The sequence below is a fragment of the Nestor notabilis genome, unplaced genomic scaffold, assembly GCF_000696875.1.
Source record: "Nestor notabilis isolate BGI_N333 unplaced genomic scaffold, ASM69687v1 scaffold2483, whole genome shotgun sequence".
Lineage (NCBI taxonomy): Eukaryota > Metazoa > Chordata > Aves > Psittaciformes > Psittacidae > Nestor > Nestor notabilis.
In genome coordinates, this window is record NW_009922165.1 from 4060 (window position 1) to 19634 (window position 15575).

General features: G+C 44.3%; 1 protein-coding gene across 1 annotated transcript; it reads left to right on the forward strand.

Moving 5' to 3' along the window:
- Positions 1-446: 446 nt before the first annotated feature.
- On the forward strand, positions 447-12992 carry EFHC1 (EF-hand domain (C-terminal) containing 1; the record flags this gene model as incomplete). Its single annotated transcript, XM_010011477.1, has 10 exons — positions 447-668; positions 2200-2487; positions 4278-4427; positions 6086-6278; positions 6600-6820; positions 7624-7764; positions 8978-9191; positions 9810-9957; positions 10813-11026; positions 12921-12992. Coding segments are annotated over 10 exons (1863 nt in total), but the record flags the coding sequence as incomplete, so codon positions are not given.
- Between the last annotated feature and the right edge of the window lie 2583 nt (positions 12993-15575).

Genomic DNA, 15575 nt, shown 5'->3' on the forward strand with positions numbered 1-15575 from the left:
TACACAATGTGTAATAGTCAAGGGAGCACCATAAGGCAGTAACACAGTGAGGTCCCATGGTGCTCTGTATTGCTGTAACACAGAGTAGGGAACAAAGAGGTTGTGAAGTAAATACAGGGGCAGATGAAGTGCTGTTACCCCATTCTAGGCACTGAGAATGATGGCAATAGGACAATTAAGTGATTTAAGTCTTGGGGAGTCTTTGGCAGTGCAAGGGTTTGAGTTCACCTGCTGCTTTGTTCCTCCAGCCACTTATTGGCTTTTTCAGCCTTCTTGATCTAAAATCTGATTGTAAATAACTGTTGTAGTAGGTTCTAATAAAACTGGGGGGGAGGGAGTAAGGGGGAATTCTGGATATTACACTTCTTTGCTGGTTTTTATGTGCTTTCAGTAGCTGTATCTACCAAGTGCATGCAGTATTTTAACAGCTGGATTTCCTCCTGCAGAAAACATGTTTTCATCGGTCCCAGACACTGGGCTACAAAAATGGATATGCCTTTTCTTGGCTGCCAACAGTGGGGTCTGGTGGGGAGCGACTGTATGTGAATCAGCTTTCTCAAGCTGAATTAGATGAATTATCCAGCAAGAGACCCACACTGACCTATGGAAAAGTCAAGCGGGCTCCACCTTCAGGCTTCATTCCAGCACACGTGGCTTTTGACAAAAAGGTATAAAGAAGCTTATTCCAGGAATATTGCTGGCCAAGTTCAGAGACATAAACAGTCAGCTCCAGGGTGCATGGGACAGCGTACAGCAGTTTTCAGATGCCACAGCCCTTAGTCAGAGACAGCTGAACCCCAGACTGAAAGAGGCTTTCTTTGCTTGGGAGGAGGATTATAATACGTAAACCATGTAAGACATTCCCTGCTAGTTACACTAGAGCACTTTCAGCAGGCACTGGAAAAGAAGTTTGAGTAACTCCAAAAAGCTTCAGTATACAACCATTGTCCTGTAAGCCACAGCCTAGCCGTCTGTGTTTCCAAAACTATATTGAGATTGTAACTGAGCTTAAACTGTAAAAGACAGTCTGCAATGGGGACCCTGTTAGACGGTTTAACTGTGGTCTGTCTATTTATGCTTGTGTTTGTCACCACAGCGTGTTACAGCCTGTCCTGCTCTGTTAATACTTCCTGCGTTACGCTTTGGTGATCATATCAGATTAGGAGGTGGCAATGTGTCTGCTCAGAGCAGTCCTAAACTGACCCTTGGATTTTAAATGCACCAGTTGCACAGACTGCAAGCTGGTGACTACAGCCTCAGCCACTGAGAGAGCAGTCACTGCAGAGCATGCAAGGCTCAGCAGACCTGAGCGCATGCAGGCAAGCCTGGAAGGGCAGTCTGCAGCCAACTCTCAGCCCATCTGTGGGACAATCTGGGAAACAGATGTGCTCTGTTAATTACTGGGGCTGTTCCTTCAGAGTAATATAGATGTTGCTGTTTAATCTGCCAGATACTTCTCTGCCCCTTCGTTCAAGCCACAGTGGCAGCAGGGGCCCCATGCTGCTCAGGGGAGTCAGGGTCCCTTTTGAAGTACTTTTGCTGGCTGGTAGGAACTTGCTGGCTTTACCATCACTCAATTACCCAGGCCTCTAGGTAAGCAAGGCCTGATTGCCCACCTACATTCTCTTAGGTGTGTTGAATGTTCTTGGGGTGAATACTCCTCATACTTCTGCCGTGCACAGGAACTGTGATTGACTGGCTGATTTGTGTCCTTGTTTCTCCAGTACATAGTAGCCTTTGCTCTCAGTGCTGAATAGATGTTACTTCAGACAATCTGTTCAGCTTTTAAAAATCCACAGATGTGGTTGAACTCTTTACTAAAATCTCCTGATAGCTTCCCTAACTCGGGGTCTGCAAAGCTGACAAAAGTCAAGTCATGCATGCCAGTAAACTATATTACCATCAGTAACCACACACCTGGCAGTGGGTGAAATAGCAACGTGATCGAGGAGGAGGGAAAAAGCTGTATTTTTTACACCTTGTAATGGGCAGATCTTGATATAAGCCCTCATGATGCCTCTTCCACCAGTCACAAATTAGGCTACAGTTGGCTTGGATGATTTTATGGATTACAATCCAATAACTTCACACTGCCAAATTACAAATAAATTTTTGGTCTTAATAACCTAATTGTGGTGTTCAAGATTTTTTTTTCTCTCTCCTTTTTTTTTTTTTTTGTCTTTATTATCCCTTTGGCAGATTTTGAAGTTTGATGCCTATTTCCAGGAGGATGTTCCTCTCTCTGCAGAAGAGCATTACCGGATCCGCCAAGTGTGTATCTACTACTATTTGGAAGATGACAGCATGTACGTCATAGAACCTGTTGTGCAGAACTCTGGTATTCCTCAAGGCAAACATATTAGACGCCACCGGGTGCCCAAGAATGACCATGGGGAACATTACCATTGGAAAGATCTGAATCGGGGCATAAACATCACCATGTATGGCAGGACATACCGCATAGTCGACTGTGACCGATTCACACAGGTGTGTTGCTTGTACAGGAAACACTGACAAAAAGAATCACAGGAGTTACAGGTGGACAGACCTGTTAGGGTCCAGTAGTCTGCATCTATAGCTTTCACAATATAGTTGCTCACAATCTTTCATTTTGCTTTTCGTGAAGACTTCTTTCTTCAGATAAATGGGGAGTTCAAGGTATGATATTTGCTGAGTTAATTGCTCAGTACTTTTGCCTCAGGACTTCTGGGAGCCTGTCCTTTGTTCTCAGGACTTCTCTTTACAATACAAATTCTCAGTTCATCTCAGTGTGTTTAACTGCTTAGATTTCAGATGAAACATTGTGCATATGTGAGAGAGAAACTACTAATCCTAACTCTTTTCTGACTTATATCTCCTCTGCTAAAAACAGGGGGAGGGAGCGCAGTAATTAACTCTGCACCCATCTACATCCAAGCCAGAAGAGAGGTTATGATCTGTGGGTTGAGAATCGTGGTGTGAACTGACCTTTCTAAGAGAGCATATTCATTGTCCGCTTTTCTATTTCTGGCTATTTCTATACCAGTAAATGAGATAATAGCAATCCAGTAACAAGTAGTAACAAATACAATATAGTGCTATCCTGCTAGATTGTCCCCAGTATAATCTCAGTGCTGGTCCACTACTATTCTATAATTCTATTCTTCCAAGCAATTCTCAGAAGCAGTCCAGGAGTTAGAATGCTCCAGGGACCATTCCTGATAGGTGAATTACATGCAGCCAACCTGTCCTGGAGACTGAGAGAAGTGTAGATGCAGGCTATTCCATGCCAGTTGGTCTCAGTGCCCAGGAATGTTCCCAGACGTATATTAGTATATATGTGGCTGTTGAGAACATGTGGGGCCAGCTCTGCTAGAACAGTTAAAGTCAGTTCACAGGAGATGAAGAGCTGGTCCTCATGTTAATGTTGGTTGGTTCATGGAAAACATGAAATCAGCTATGTGGGTCTGTATCTCAAGGCCAATAGCCCGTTTATCAGTAACTGGCATACTCCAGACCAGAGAATAGTGAGCCTGAAAGTGTGAATCTGCCTTGTGAATCTTCAGGGTGATCTCATGTGCCTGTTGGAGATGTTTACATAGAGGCTTCCTGGGCTGAATGTTTTCATGGGCCACTTCCCAAGGCCAGAAAGGGAAGAAGTCTGTTGGCTTCAGAGGTTGCTTTGGGTGACTGATGTGAGTTCAAAAGTAATACCCTAGAGTTTGTTGATGCATCCAATGTAAGCAAAGGATCCCTTTATAAACAAGCAGATTGCCCTCTCTCTGTGGGAAAAGTACTTCTCCTGAAAGATGGAATGACGCTGCCACTCTGGCACATATCCTTATGGCCTGAAGGGCCTTGGTGGGCCTGGTGTGGGTAACACTAAATTCCACTGTGCACACATTGGGGAGCCCTAGATCTCTTGCAAATTCTGACTGACTCCATCTGCAGTTAGGCACTAATTTAATCTTTTTCATTTACCAACTGACAGTGACCCTACATTTAAAGCCCTAAGGCGAAGGAAAACTGTGCTCAAGTAAAGTCTGAGTTAGGATTGAGGACAGGACTGCCCTGATTAATTAAAAGACAAGCAAAGCTAAGAAGGAGCTTGAACAGAAACATCTCGGTCATCTTCCATTTTATTTGCTCTTGCACTAGAACTAATACTTCTGCAGGCTAGTGATCTGTGAGGAATGAACTTGCAGTAGTCTGGCAACACTCATCTCAGCCAATCTGTAACCTGCAGTTCTTACCTTCAGAACTTTCGGCACCATTAATACCTCAGTTGACCTTCCTAGGAGTTCCTGGAGAGCCAAGGAATTGAAGTGAACCCTCCAGAGAAAATGGCTTTTGATCCTTACACAGAACTGCGTCAGGTGCCCGTGCGCAAGTACATCACACCATCAGATTTTGACCAACTCAAACAGTTTTTGACTTACGACAAGCAGGTGAGAGAGCTGGTAGTGATTACCCACATTACAGACTGCCCGTTACTGAAACCCGAGTCTGTGAATGTCTGCAACCTTACTCATTCTAAAAAACCTCACTCCACTGAACAGATTCCAGATTTCCTCCTCTTTTGGCTTTAGTGAGAAACAAGATCTTTTATGTTTTTCCTAAGCTTTGTGCCTTGTAAACAGCTTCTCTTTGGATTGCAAAGCCTATGCTCTAAATCCTCCATTTCTCTCTTGCTTTCTGTCGGGATGAGATAAGCTACCTGTCTCAGAAAGTTTGTAGCCAGATGCATTTCTATGACCAAAACCCCTGCTGCATCCACTCCTCTCTTCCTCCAAAACACCAGTGCCAGGTGCTAGAGTGGGCAGTTTCAGACAAATACAAATGCCACTTGGTCTGATTGAATTCTCCTTGTGCACACAATTGACTAACACTCTCCTCTATGCTCCTCTGGATCTTCACCTTTTCATCTAGCAACAATGTAAGAAACCCTATAGACCATATCTATACTAGGAAATAAAACAGGGGCAGGGCATGACCCAAGTTCTGCATGTTGTCCCTGGCCAGCTATCAGTCAAACAGTTCCTGGCCATCAGCTAGGAATTAGCACAGGCCAGGATTGTATCCGGTTGCATTTAGGATATTGTCACCCTGTTTTGAGGGGAGCAGACAGTTTTGCTGTGTCGATGCAAGCTGTGCCATGGCTGCCATTTTACTGACAGTTTAGCTTTAGTGACTCAGGTCTGTGCTGGGCCAACTCTGTCTGCTATCGGGCTGTCTGTTTAGGAGCTGTGCCTTGGGGAACTCTTGAGCACTGCAGTGTGAGGAGTTTGATTTCTGTGGCATTAACAGATGATATTTCCACTAAGCAGAAATAAGATTGGGCCTGCAGTGAATGCAGCCTCCTCAGGACTGACAAGTATATTCCTCTCTGCCTTCTTTGGCATAACAGCAGTGAAGAATTGGCCATGAAACCTCTAAGAGGTTTAAGAGTCAAAACAAAATTCTGTCTTACTGTATTAAGTTTCGTTATAAAAATCACTTCCCTTAAGACTACTTCCCCACTCATTCCTGGGCAATTATTTTCTGCTGCTTTTTAATCACTTCCCCCCCGCCCCCCCATTTTCCTTATTCTTCCTGAACTAAATCTATTGTCTTAGCATAAACTCTTTCTCTCTCACTCACTGTTGTCAAGGTAAGCCAAGCCTGTCCAACTCTCCAGGCTACTGCTGCCCTTCCCACTGCTGCCTCAGCAGCCGAATCATCCCAGTCTCCACAGTGCAATGGCTTGGCTCTTCTGGACCTGATAGAGAAGCTTGGTGAGATGCCTCCAATCACCTAACCCATTTCATAGAATCACAGAATGGTTTGGGTTGAAGGGGCCTTAAATCTCATCCCGTTCCAACCCACATGCCACGGGCAGGGACACCTTCCACTAGAGCAGGTTGCTCCAAGCCCCATCCAACCTGGCCTTGAACACTGCCAGGGATGGGACAGCCACAGCTTCTCTGGGCAACCTGTGCCAGGGCCTCAGCACCCTCATAGTAAAGAATTTTTTCCTAATATCTAATTTTAAGTCACTTCATTTGGACAAAGCATTAATAATTCTAGTCTTTGTTTGTCTTCTCTGCCTCTTTTTTCTCCACCCCAGGTCCTTCGCTTCTATGCCATGTGGGATGACACTAACAGCATCTTTGGTGAGAATCGGCCTTACATCATCCATTACTACTTGGCAGATGACACAGTGGAGGTTCGGGAAGTCCACAAGCAAAATGATGGTAGAGACTCATTCCCAGTGCTGATAAGACGCCAACGCTTACCCAAAACCTTTGTGGACAAGAAAAGTAAGTTTAGATTGACCAGCACATCTCTCTGTGCTGAAGGGCCTTGGTGGGTAGACACATACGTGGTGGCTGTGTCAGAGGTACGCTGAGTCTGGAGGATTTTTGCTGAGAACATTACAAGTGTCATCAGTTTTGGTCAAAGAAAAGTTAAGTTCTTAAAATAATCACTAAATTCTTTATCTCTTGGGAAGCGGTGGCAGGACAGCAGTACCAACAGCTCCCCAGAGCTATTTATACAGTTTGCTTTTATATCGCTTTTCAATAGGAAATGTGAATATCTGCCTGATTACCTTATTTTTCCTTTTGCTCTCTCGTCCTTAGAGACTTTCCCAACGTGTGTGATGGAGATCTCTGATCAGGAGGTACTTGAGTGGTACACAGCTAAAGATTTTGCTGTCGGCAAATCTACCACCCTCCTTGGACGCAATTTCTTCATCTATGATTGTGATGAGTTCACCCGAAACTTCTATCGTGACAAATTTGGCATCACTGACTTCCAGCCAGTGGAAATAAAGAAGAAACCACCTGAGGAAGTTCCACAGGTACTGCAAACAGTTTCTCAAAGGAAGGAAGAGAAGAAAGCAGCTCGTATAAGCTTTTATAGTAAAGCATAGGTTCAGCTTAATAAGAACCTGTAGGAAACAAGTTCAGCTTAAAGAAAAGAGTGAGTAACTTCAAAAAAGGCAAAGCAAGAATGGTCATCACTGATATAAAAATGAAAGTCCTCTGAAACCATTGATTTCCAGTATTGTAAAGGACAAAGCACTTGCTAATAGTGATAGAAAGAACTCTGGTAATGTATACTAGAACATTAAACAGTGTCAAGGTTCAGTTTTGGCTGGGAAGCCAAGTGGCACAGTCTGGCTGCTTCATACTACTAAACTCTCCCTCACCGTCCGAAACAGAGTTGCCAAGTCCAAACTGCCTCCTGGGGATGATCAGAGCCATTGTTACTTCCCAGACTGTGCCTAGGAATGGTTTTGAGTGCTAGATGGCCTACAAACCACAAACATGATGGGGATTAGGTTAACAGTGTGACCATACAGATGATTAAGTTCCCGTGCACAGGAAGATTTAGTTATTAGTACAGCCATAGTCTCTTTATTCAAACAAATTACCTGGCTTTCTGAATTTCAGGTTTTCTTAATTCTCTTGAATATTTTCTATAAGAAAGGGGTCCAACACATGGACAGGCTAGTAACATCTCTACTGGGCAGGATGTCACAGCTATTGCTATCTGGTCACAGATTTCTTTCCAAACAGATGGTTTCTGATAAGTTGTCTTGCAAACATTGTCTTGTTCTTAATTTCAACTGTTTATGCTTGATATGTCCTCTGGATGAAGATAATTCCTCCCTATAATGGTTTTGGCATCCTTGAAGACACCCTTCAGAACTGCTTTTCTCTGCTTCCAAAACCTCCCCGGAAAGATGTAATTAAGATGCTAGAGAATGACAACAAGGTGCTGCGATACGAGGTGGCCCTGGTAAGTGCTTTCTTTGGTGGTATAGTGCCAGCTTATGTTGTAGAGTCAGAAGGATGGGAGGAACAGCCTGCTCAGACAAGGCTGTTTGCAAATTCTCCTCTGTGCTGGTGGGAAAAGAGAGTTCCTCAAGCCAACATGAGTGCCCCTCAGGGGATGCCGTTGGGTTATTGTGTACTTGCTGTGACAATTAGTAGCACATAAAGGTAGAAAAAAACAGGCAGAAAATACAAAACAGACATGCTACAAAACCACAGCCATTTATGGGAAAACTCTTACTGACATCAGCACATGACAGATGGCCCTAACTGAAACAGCATTGCAACTGGGCACTGTGCCCCTGCCTGCCTTCAACCGCTGCCACAAGCGTGAGCTTGCTGCCTCTCCGCTGCTAGCTCCCAGCGCCTCTCCTTCTTCAGGCTAGTCCTGGCTGCAGTGGCCAGCAAAGGGCTGTGCTAGCAGAGCAGCCAATTGCCAGCAGAGAAGGTGGAGAGTCCACGGAGATGGTGCTTTCCACCCACAACAATGGCATTCAGACCCTGGCATTTGTGCCAGTTTTACAGTGGGTTTATGCAAGGAGCCTCTGGCACATCCAGCAGTAGCAATGGCATTTCCTGTGCTGCCTGGTGCCTGCCTTCTCCAAACACTCAGGGTGAATAAGGGCTGATTTCTTCTCCCTATTGTGCAGGAGTTCCTAAAGGTCACAGCTGATGAGTTCAGATCCACTTAATTTTAAACTAAGCAAGTAAACCTACTGGTGTGTCAGGGGAGTGTCTTCCTGTGACTAAGAGCTGAAAGCATCACCAACCTCTCTCAGGCACTCATTATAATAAAAAGTATAACTTTAATACTGAATTTTACAGCCAGTCTCTCTGTGGTGAATCATTCCATATAGGATATTCCTTTCTCTTGGATTAGTCAGTGTGTGGAAACACTGAATGTACTTGGTCACTGCAGCCCAGATTCTGCTTCTGAGAGCCTGACTAGAGCATGTAACCTTTGAAATTCAGATATTTAATGCCTCCTAGGGCTTTCTTACACTCTGTCAGCATATCTGTAGCTTTTGGCCTACAGCATGTGCTTTGTTCATTCAGCTATAAAAAAAAAAGCTATGAACTCTGGGTGCTTGTAAGTGGGTTACCAGGTACTCCTAAGCACCCCAGGAAATAAAAACCTAATTCCAATATTCTTTTCAAAGCCACTACCTTTCCTCTAGGAATCACCAAATCCCGAGGACAGAAAGCGTCGTTTCATCCTCTCTTATTTCCTCTCCAATGACATGATCAGCATCTATGAACCCCCAGTCCGTAACTCTGGTATCATTGGAGGCAAATACTTAAGAAAGACCAGAGTTGCCAAACCAGGCTCAACTACAGAAAATGCCACGTACTATGGGCCCTCTGATCTCACCATTGGCTCTGCAATTGAAGGTAAGATCCAGCCTGGTTGGATATCCTCTGGGCATTGTTTTTCAGTGCCTGCTTTGATATGTCACTAATTGCACGGATAGTTCATATACCCTCCTTCACTTGGAAGATCTGTTCTTTCTGGGTCTCATCACATTTGAGTTTCCAGGTCACCAGCTGGTGTACTTTGATATAACTGCTACTGCCAGTGTTTGGACCTTTGACATAATTAGGAAAAGAGCTTTATTCTCCATAGTATGTATTCCATTCACAATTTGGGACCTGCCAGGATTCACAGGGTTAAAGCTATGCCGGATGAATACCAGCAGCAAAGGCCGTAATTCTATCCTGTAAGGAAAATAAATGTAATACTGAAACATTTAGAAACACACCAGTGTTAATGGAGGAGTCATTGTAGGCTCAGGCACAGGGCCTTTGCTCTCAGCAGCTGCTCTTCTTGCAGCAGAACTCTCTTTGAGTCAGTGAAACTATTCTCACTTCAAGGACTGAAACAAATAGCAGTTCTCCTTCAGCCCTGAGCCCAGCCACAAGAGAGAATCAATGCTCTCTCCTGGATGATGGAATGACTTACCCATGCTGAAAGGCAAGTTAACACTGCTTTTTTTAATTCCTCTTCCCCAGTATTTGGCCACAGGTTTGTTATCACTGACGCTGATGAATATGTGCTTAATTATATGGAGAGCAATGCAGAGAGTTTCCCTGCGGCAACACTGCAATCCCTGAGGGATCATTTTCACCCAAAGCAGGTGGTAAAGGAGACTGACAACAGGTAAGCTTCAAAGGATGGTGGTGTGGAGCTAAGTAAGACTTATGTTTCACAGCTAAGGGCATTTCCAGCAGCCTCTACGGGCTTGTCCTGAGTTCAGCTCTAGCCTGTTGTCCAATGGCTGCGCAGCTGATTATTCAGCTCCAAGAGCCTGTGTCTGGACACATACAGGGAGGGTCAGGTCTGTGTGATATAATGTCGTGGCTGCTACTGACCCAAAAAACCTTGAGGGACAGCTCTGACTCAGCAGCAGAGATATAGCTAAATGGGCAGAGTCATCTTTTCCCAAAAGGCAGTAGTTAACCGTAACAGATGCTGCTGACAGTATCTGCATGACTCAGTAGATGCTTGTAAGCTCAGTGGAGAGCTGGTGAAGTCTTTTTCATTTGCTCTGGCTGTGCTTATCAGCCCAGCAGAGCCTCTTTTTCAGCTGTCAGGACCCGTTTTGGGTGACCCAGTAACGACCCTATTACCTCACAGCACACTTTGGGGGTCAGTTAGTATCATGGTAGTTCAGGGACTCCGGTTGAAACTAGAGTGGCATACAGTTCCTGGAGCTGTATGAAGCACACAAGAAAATGCCTGTGCTCCCAGAGCACCTGTAGGCAAAAGGTGCATGGGGAAAATGTCCTGCAAAGGGAAAACAGCTTACTCAATGCTCCAAGATCAAGACTGAGCTTCATCTCCAAGGCCAAGCTGAGGTGAGCTTGCATTAAAAAACAAGCACCCCAGAAGCCTGCTGTGTATTCAGAAATACAGCCTGGCCAGCTGTGATGGGCAGTTGGCACACAAAAGTGTTACAGTAAGGCTGCCAGAAGTAGCTTTTGCATGAAGTCCTCTTCTTCCTCTCTTCTACAGTGACATCCCCAAGCTTGGGACCAGCAAGCAGGAACTGGATGAATTAATTGTGCGTGTTCAGGAAGATCTGAAGCCCCATAAGCACTTGAACAACAAGAACATTCAGGAGGCATTTCTTCAGTGTGACAAGGATGGCTCTGGCATCCTGGACAAAGCAAAATTGTTATCCCTTTGTGACAGCTTGAGTGTGCCGACCAACACCACTCTTAACAAGGTCAGAAGGAAGAGGTGCTGTGCATATTGAATTCCCTTCTTATAGCTCTTCCAAAAATGCTCTTCTGCAAACCAGCCCTGGCCAGGTGAGCACCAGCTGCTCTACCCTACAAAGGGGAGCAGCTTCAAGAAAAGGGCAAGAGAGTACCAACTCAGAAAGGCCTCCGAGCTGTTGGATGAGCCTGGGTCTCAAAGGAGGACATAATAATTGCTGTCCTCTAAGTAAAGGGAAGAAATTATATCCAGATTGCCCCCCAAATGAGCAGCCTAGTGTTTGTTGTGTGGTGCCTGTTGGCTCAGGTCTCAGAGATGAGCAGAAGAGGTTGTATATCATGATAGAGACCAGGCATAGGCTACTGCAGAGCTACTGAGTGTCTGTCATGACTTAAGCACACCTGGGATTGAGTAGGGGTGACACTGAGGTGCTTAGGTAATGAGCCTGAGGAAAGATTAGATGCATTCTAGATTTAACAGCAACTGAATTGAAGATTTGAGAACTAAAATTTAAATCATAGCCACTTGGTTAACACAACTAAAACATAGACTTGCTGGGCACTATAGTCACAATACATACGTGCAGATCACAGCCTGCATAATAGAAAATGTGAGGGGAAACTGAAGAAGAAAATTCACACAGCAGGGATGAAGGATTCTTCCGGGAATATGCCTGGCAAGGATGCTTTCTAAGCATAATGTGACATGCAGTAGATTAGTGGCCAATAAAAGCAGACTCAGACTTTAAAGAAATCTAGAAACCAGAGAGAGTATTTCCCTTGCTAAAATATAATAATAATTTTCTAAACCAGCCAAGCATGAGCATCACAGCTGTGGTTAGAAAGGTGCACAGGCATTTATGTCTCTGAATGGGCACTGAACGAAGGCCTTTGATGAGAACCCAGGGCGTTGCTGTGCTAGAGCTCATCAGAGACCACTCTGCCCTGAGGAATTTACAATATGGTGACAGCCCTTTCTGCTTCAGCTCCGAGGATGAGAGATGAAGTGATATGCATGTGGCTGGAGGACAATTGTTTGAATCCCCATCTAGGACCTGTACACTAAAAGCATCCCTCTTCTCTCTTGAAATCTTAGTAAGAGTGTGCCCAGAGCCCTCAGCAGCATGGCGGTGGTGTAAATTAAACATAGAGCAGATAGATAGCTTACTGTCTGGATTGGGGAGGAGCACAGCTGCCAGTCACACAAGAGCAACCCTAGTAAATCTGTCTCCAGGCGACAAGGGGAAGAAGAATCCTTTTGAGGAACTGTGATATTAGACCTTTTCCATCTCCCTGAGTGTCAGAAGGAGATTAGTTATGCAATTAAAGAAACAAAAGCCCTCTTTCTTCCCCTTAAGCACACAAAGGCTATAGTGCTGTAACACAGTGCAGGGTCAGGCATGGATACCAGAACTGGCTCATTAGTAGGTCTGTTGCTGAGCTCAATTATCTGTGTCTCCACTTTATGCCATGTGCACACACCGAAGTGACACCAGTGAAGAGTAACTGTTCAGATATGCTGCCCCCATCCCGCTTTTGGTGGAGATTTCTATGGGGTTTCTGAAAGATTTGCTGTGGCCTATGTCAGTCTGTGGCCACACTTTATTTTTTTGTGGATCTACTGTCACTGTGGTGATACTCAGAAAGGAATCAGGATTGAACTCAAACACATCAACTCTTTTCCTTGCATAGATTACTGTCATTTATAAACATTCAAGGTTACCTATGATTCAGGACTATTAAGGCTCTTCCACAGAGGGGAATAAGGTCTGCTCTGTCACACAAGGAGTACCTCTGGGCAGTTTCCCCTAAAAAAAAAACAGATATGCAGCTTTGCAGCTTCTTCCAACTCTTTATGGTGGTGTTATGTTGGTTTTGGTTTTGGTTTTTTTTTTTCCCCAGCTGATTGACCAGTGTTCTTGTGGAGAAAACCAGATAAACTACCGTGACTTCCTTAGAGCCTTCCCTTCATGATCTCTGCCCAGAAGCTGAAGAACAACACCAGCAATAAAATTCTTACTGACTTAAGACATTTTACTTCAAAAAGGATGCTCTAGTCTTCACCTTTACTTCACTCACTCTCCTCCTTCCATCCTCACTAGATCCAGCTAATTTCATCCTCACTTTGTTAACTTTTTTTCCCTTCTTAATCTCTCTCCTGCCATTTTAGTCACCACCAAACTCAACCTCACAACTACTGGATATTGAAATGAAACTCACAGGAGAAAAAAAAATTTGAAGAACCAAAGCCAGGTACTCCTGTTGAACTTTGTAATGCAGTACAGCAAGGCTTGCTAGAGCTTTTTAAAGCCTGGAGTGATAACCACTCCAGATTTCTCTTTCCCATAAAGAATCAAAAGGGGCCTTTCACCTTCAAGCAGTGAAGACTGCCAGTTTAAATTGTTATTTACATTGCAAGAAAATACAAGAGCCCTGCCATGGTCCACGATAAACTCACACTTGCTGGTCTGAATGTGTTAATGTATCTGCTTTAAATAGAAGTACCTCAATAGCTGGAATAGCTAAGGATTAAAATTTGGGAGTGGTGGTGGAGAAAAAAACCACAAAGTGTGATTCTGGTTTTATTTGAAGTTGTGAGTTTAGCTCTTACACAGCTATGGAGATAGCAGGGGTCTGTACACAAATCTGCTGATGGCAGCTTTGCATTTTTTAACAAAAGGTTGGGAAAATAATTTTAGTACTGAGATACTATCTAAACCCATTTTATGCAACTTGTCATCTTACCAGACAGGTTCAATGAAAAGGGAAAACAAGCAGTTGGCATAGCAATAGAGTTATGACACTTGTGCTCCACTTCAAGTCATACTGCTCATCTCTCCGTGAAGATAAACGTGGCAGGGACCTTCTCACCCCAAATGACACCTACCAGGTACTACCACTGAGCACATGTGAAAGGCACCCATCATGCACACAGCAGAGAACAAAGCTCCGAAACAAAATGCTTATTTAAATCATCTTTCCTACTGTGGATTCCCACTTCCCCTCAAGCAGCTGAGAGCCCTCACATGACAGCTCCCTCCTTTCACCCCTTGTTCAGAAAGGTCACCACTCTTCCCTTCTGGGCCTTTTTTGTGCTGCTGCTCACTCCAGCTGAGAATAACTCCAGCTCTCTCTGGTCCACCTCAGATTTCAAAGCATGGCTTGGTGTTGAATGAAGCGCCTTCCAAACAGCAGCTGACAAAGGCTAACTTCTAAGGGACACCCAAATCAGCTTTTCCAGTGGCCAAGAACTTACAGATGAAGTTACTGGAGCTGTAGGAAAGAAAGTCAGAAACTGCTTTCTGCTATGAAACCGTAACCTAATACTCAGCCAAATCATGTAGTATGCCTGGGGGCAACTGCAGAAAGTATACAGTTTAGCTCACCATAAAGTATGCACCTAAACCACATCAGATAAATCACATCCTACAAATGCCCTCATCCTCCACTCCCAATGGTGAAGGCAGCCACGGATAACTAACTCAGAAGCAGCTGCCTATGCTGTAGACAAGGGCAATGTGAGAAGATGAAGCCCAGCTGTGGATAATATGGGGACACAAGGCACTGCAGCAAAGGGAACAGACTAGTCTGGTAGGGCAGGAGAGGGACAAAGTAGAACCCCTCGCAGCCTGCTTGGCAGCACACAGAGCTTGGCAGAGTGATAAAGCATCAGTGGACAGCAGCAGTGGAAGAATCTAGGCCTTTTATTTCTTTATTTCAGAAAAATACTTCTGTTGAGTTTATCACAAAAGTCATTTAACAACAAACAACAACAACAAACAAACAAAATCCGTACAAAAACTTAAGTGGCAGGAAGAATGAAACAAATGGGATAAAATATCAGAGACTGTTACTTCCCCCAACCCCCTCCAAAATCAGGAAATTTGTACTAATGTATAAATACAGAAGAACAATTTTTCTTCGAGTTCCTTTGCTGAAGTTTGGTCCATTGAGTTCAACATACTCGAAGAAAAACTGCATGCCTTGGCCTGACTTTCACAACAGCCAGTCTTCCCTGCTGCCAGCAAAACCCCCCACACAGCCCCAAGGCAAAGTATCTTACTTCAGTGTCTGAGTGTAAAACCTACCAAACCAACCATCTATCATACAAAGTTTACCAAAAACCAAAGCCCATAATCTCCATCTACTGTCGACACAAGTGGGGTCCATCTACTAAGACTTTATCTAAGGCAAGAGACTGAGGCTGCTGTAAACCCCATGCACTGCAGGGTAGCTACAGACTTCAAGAGTCACTTAGAGGCAAGGAGGAGGCATCCTAGAGTAGCTGTTCTTCCCTCCAAATAGAAAGCCTAACAAAACCACATTTTAAAATCGTGAGTTAAGGGTAAGGTGACCTGCAGGGGAACTGGAACTTGATGTCCTTATACTAATCCAAACACGATAAGTAAGAAGAAAGAATCCTAAACAAACAAAAATTAACGCAACTGTAATGCCCCATAACATGAGTCACTTAAGAATTACACGTGAAATGCTACATCTGTCTCCCTCTGCCCCGTTCTCTTCCCAAGCCCGTTCCCCAACTATCTAAGACAAAAA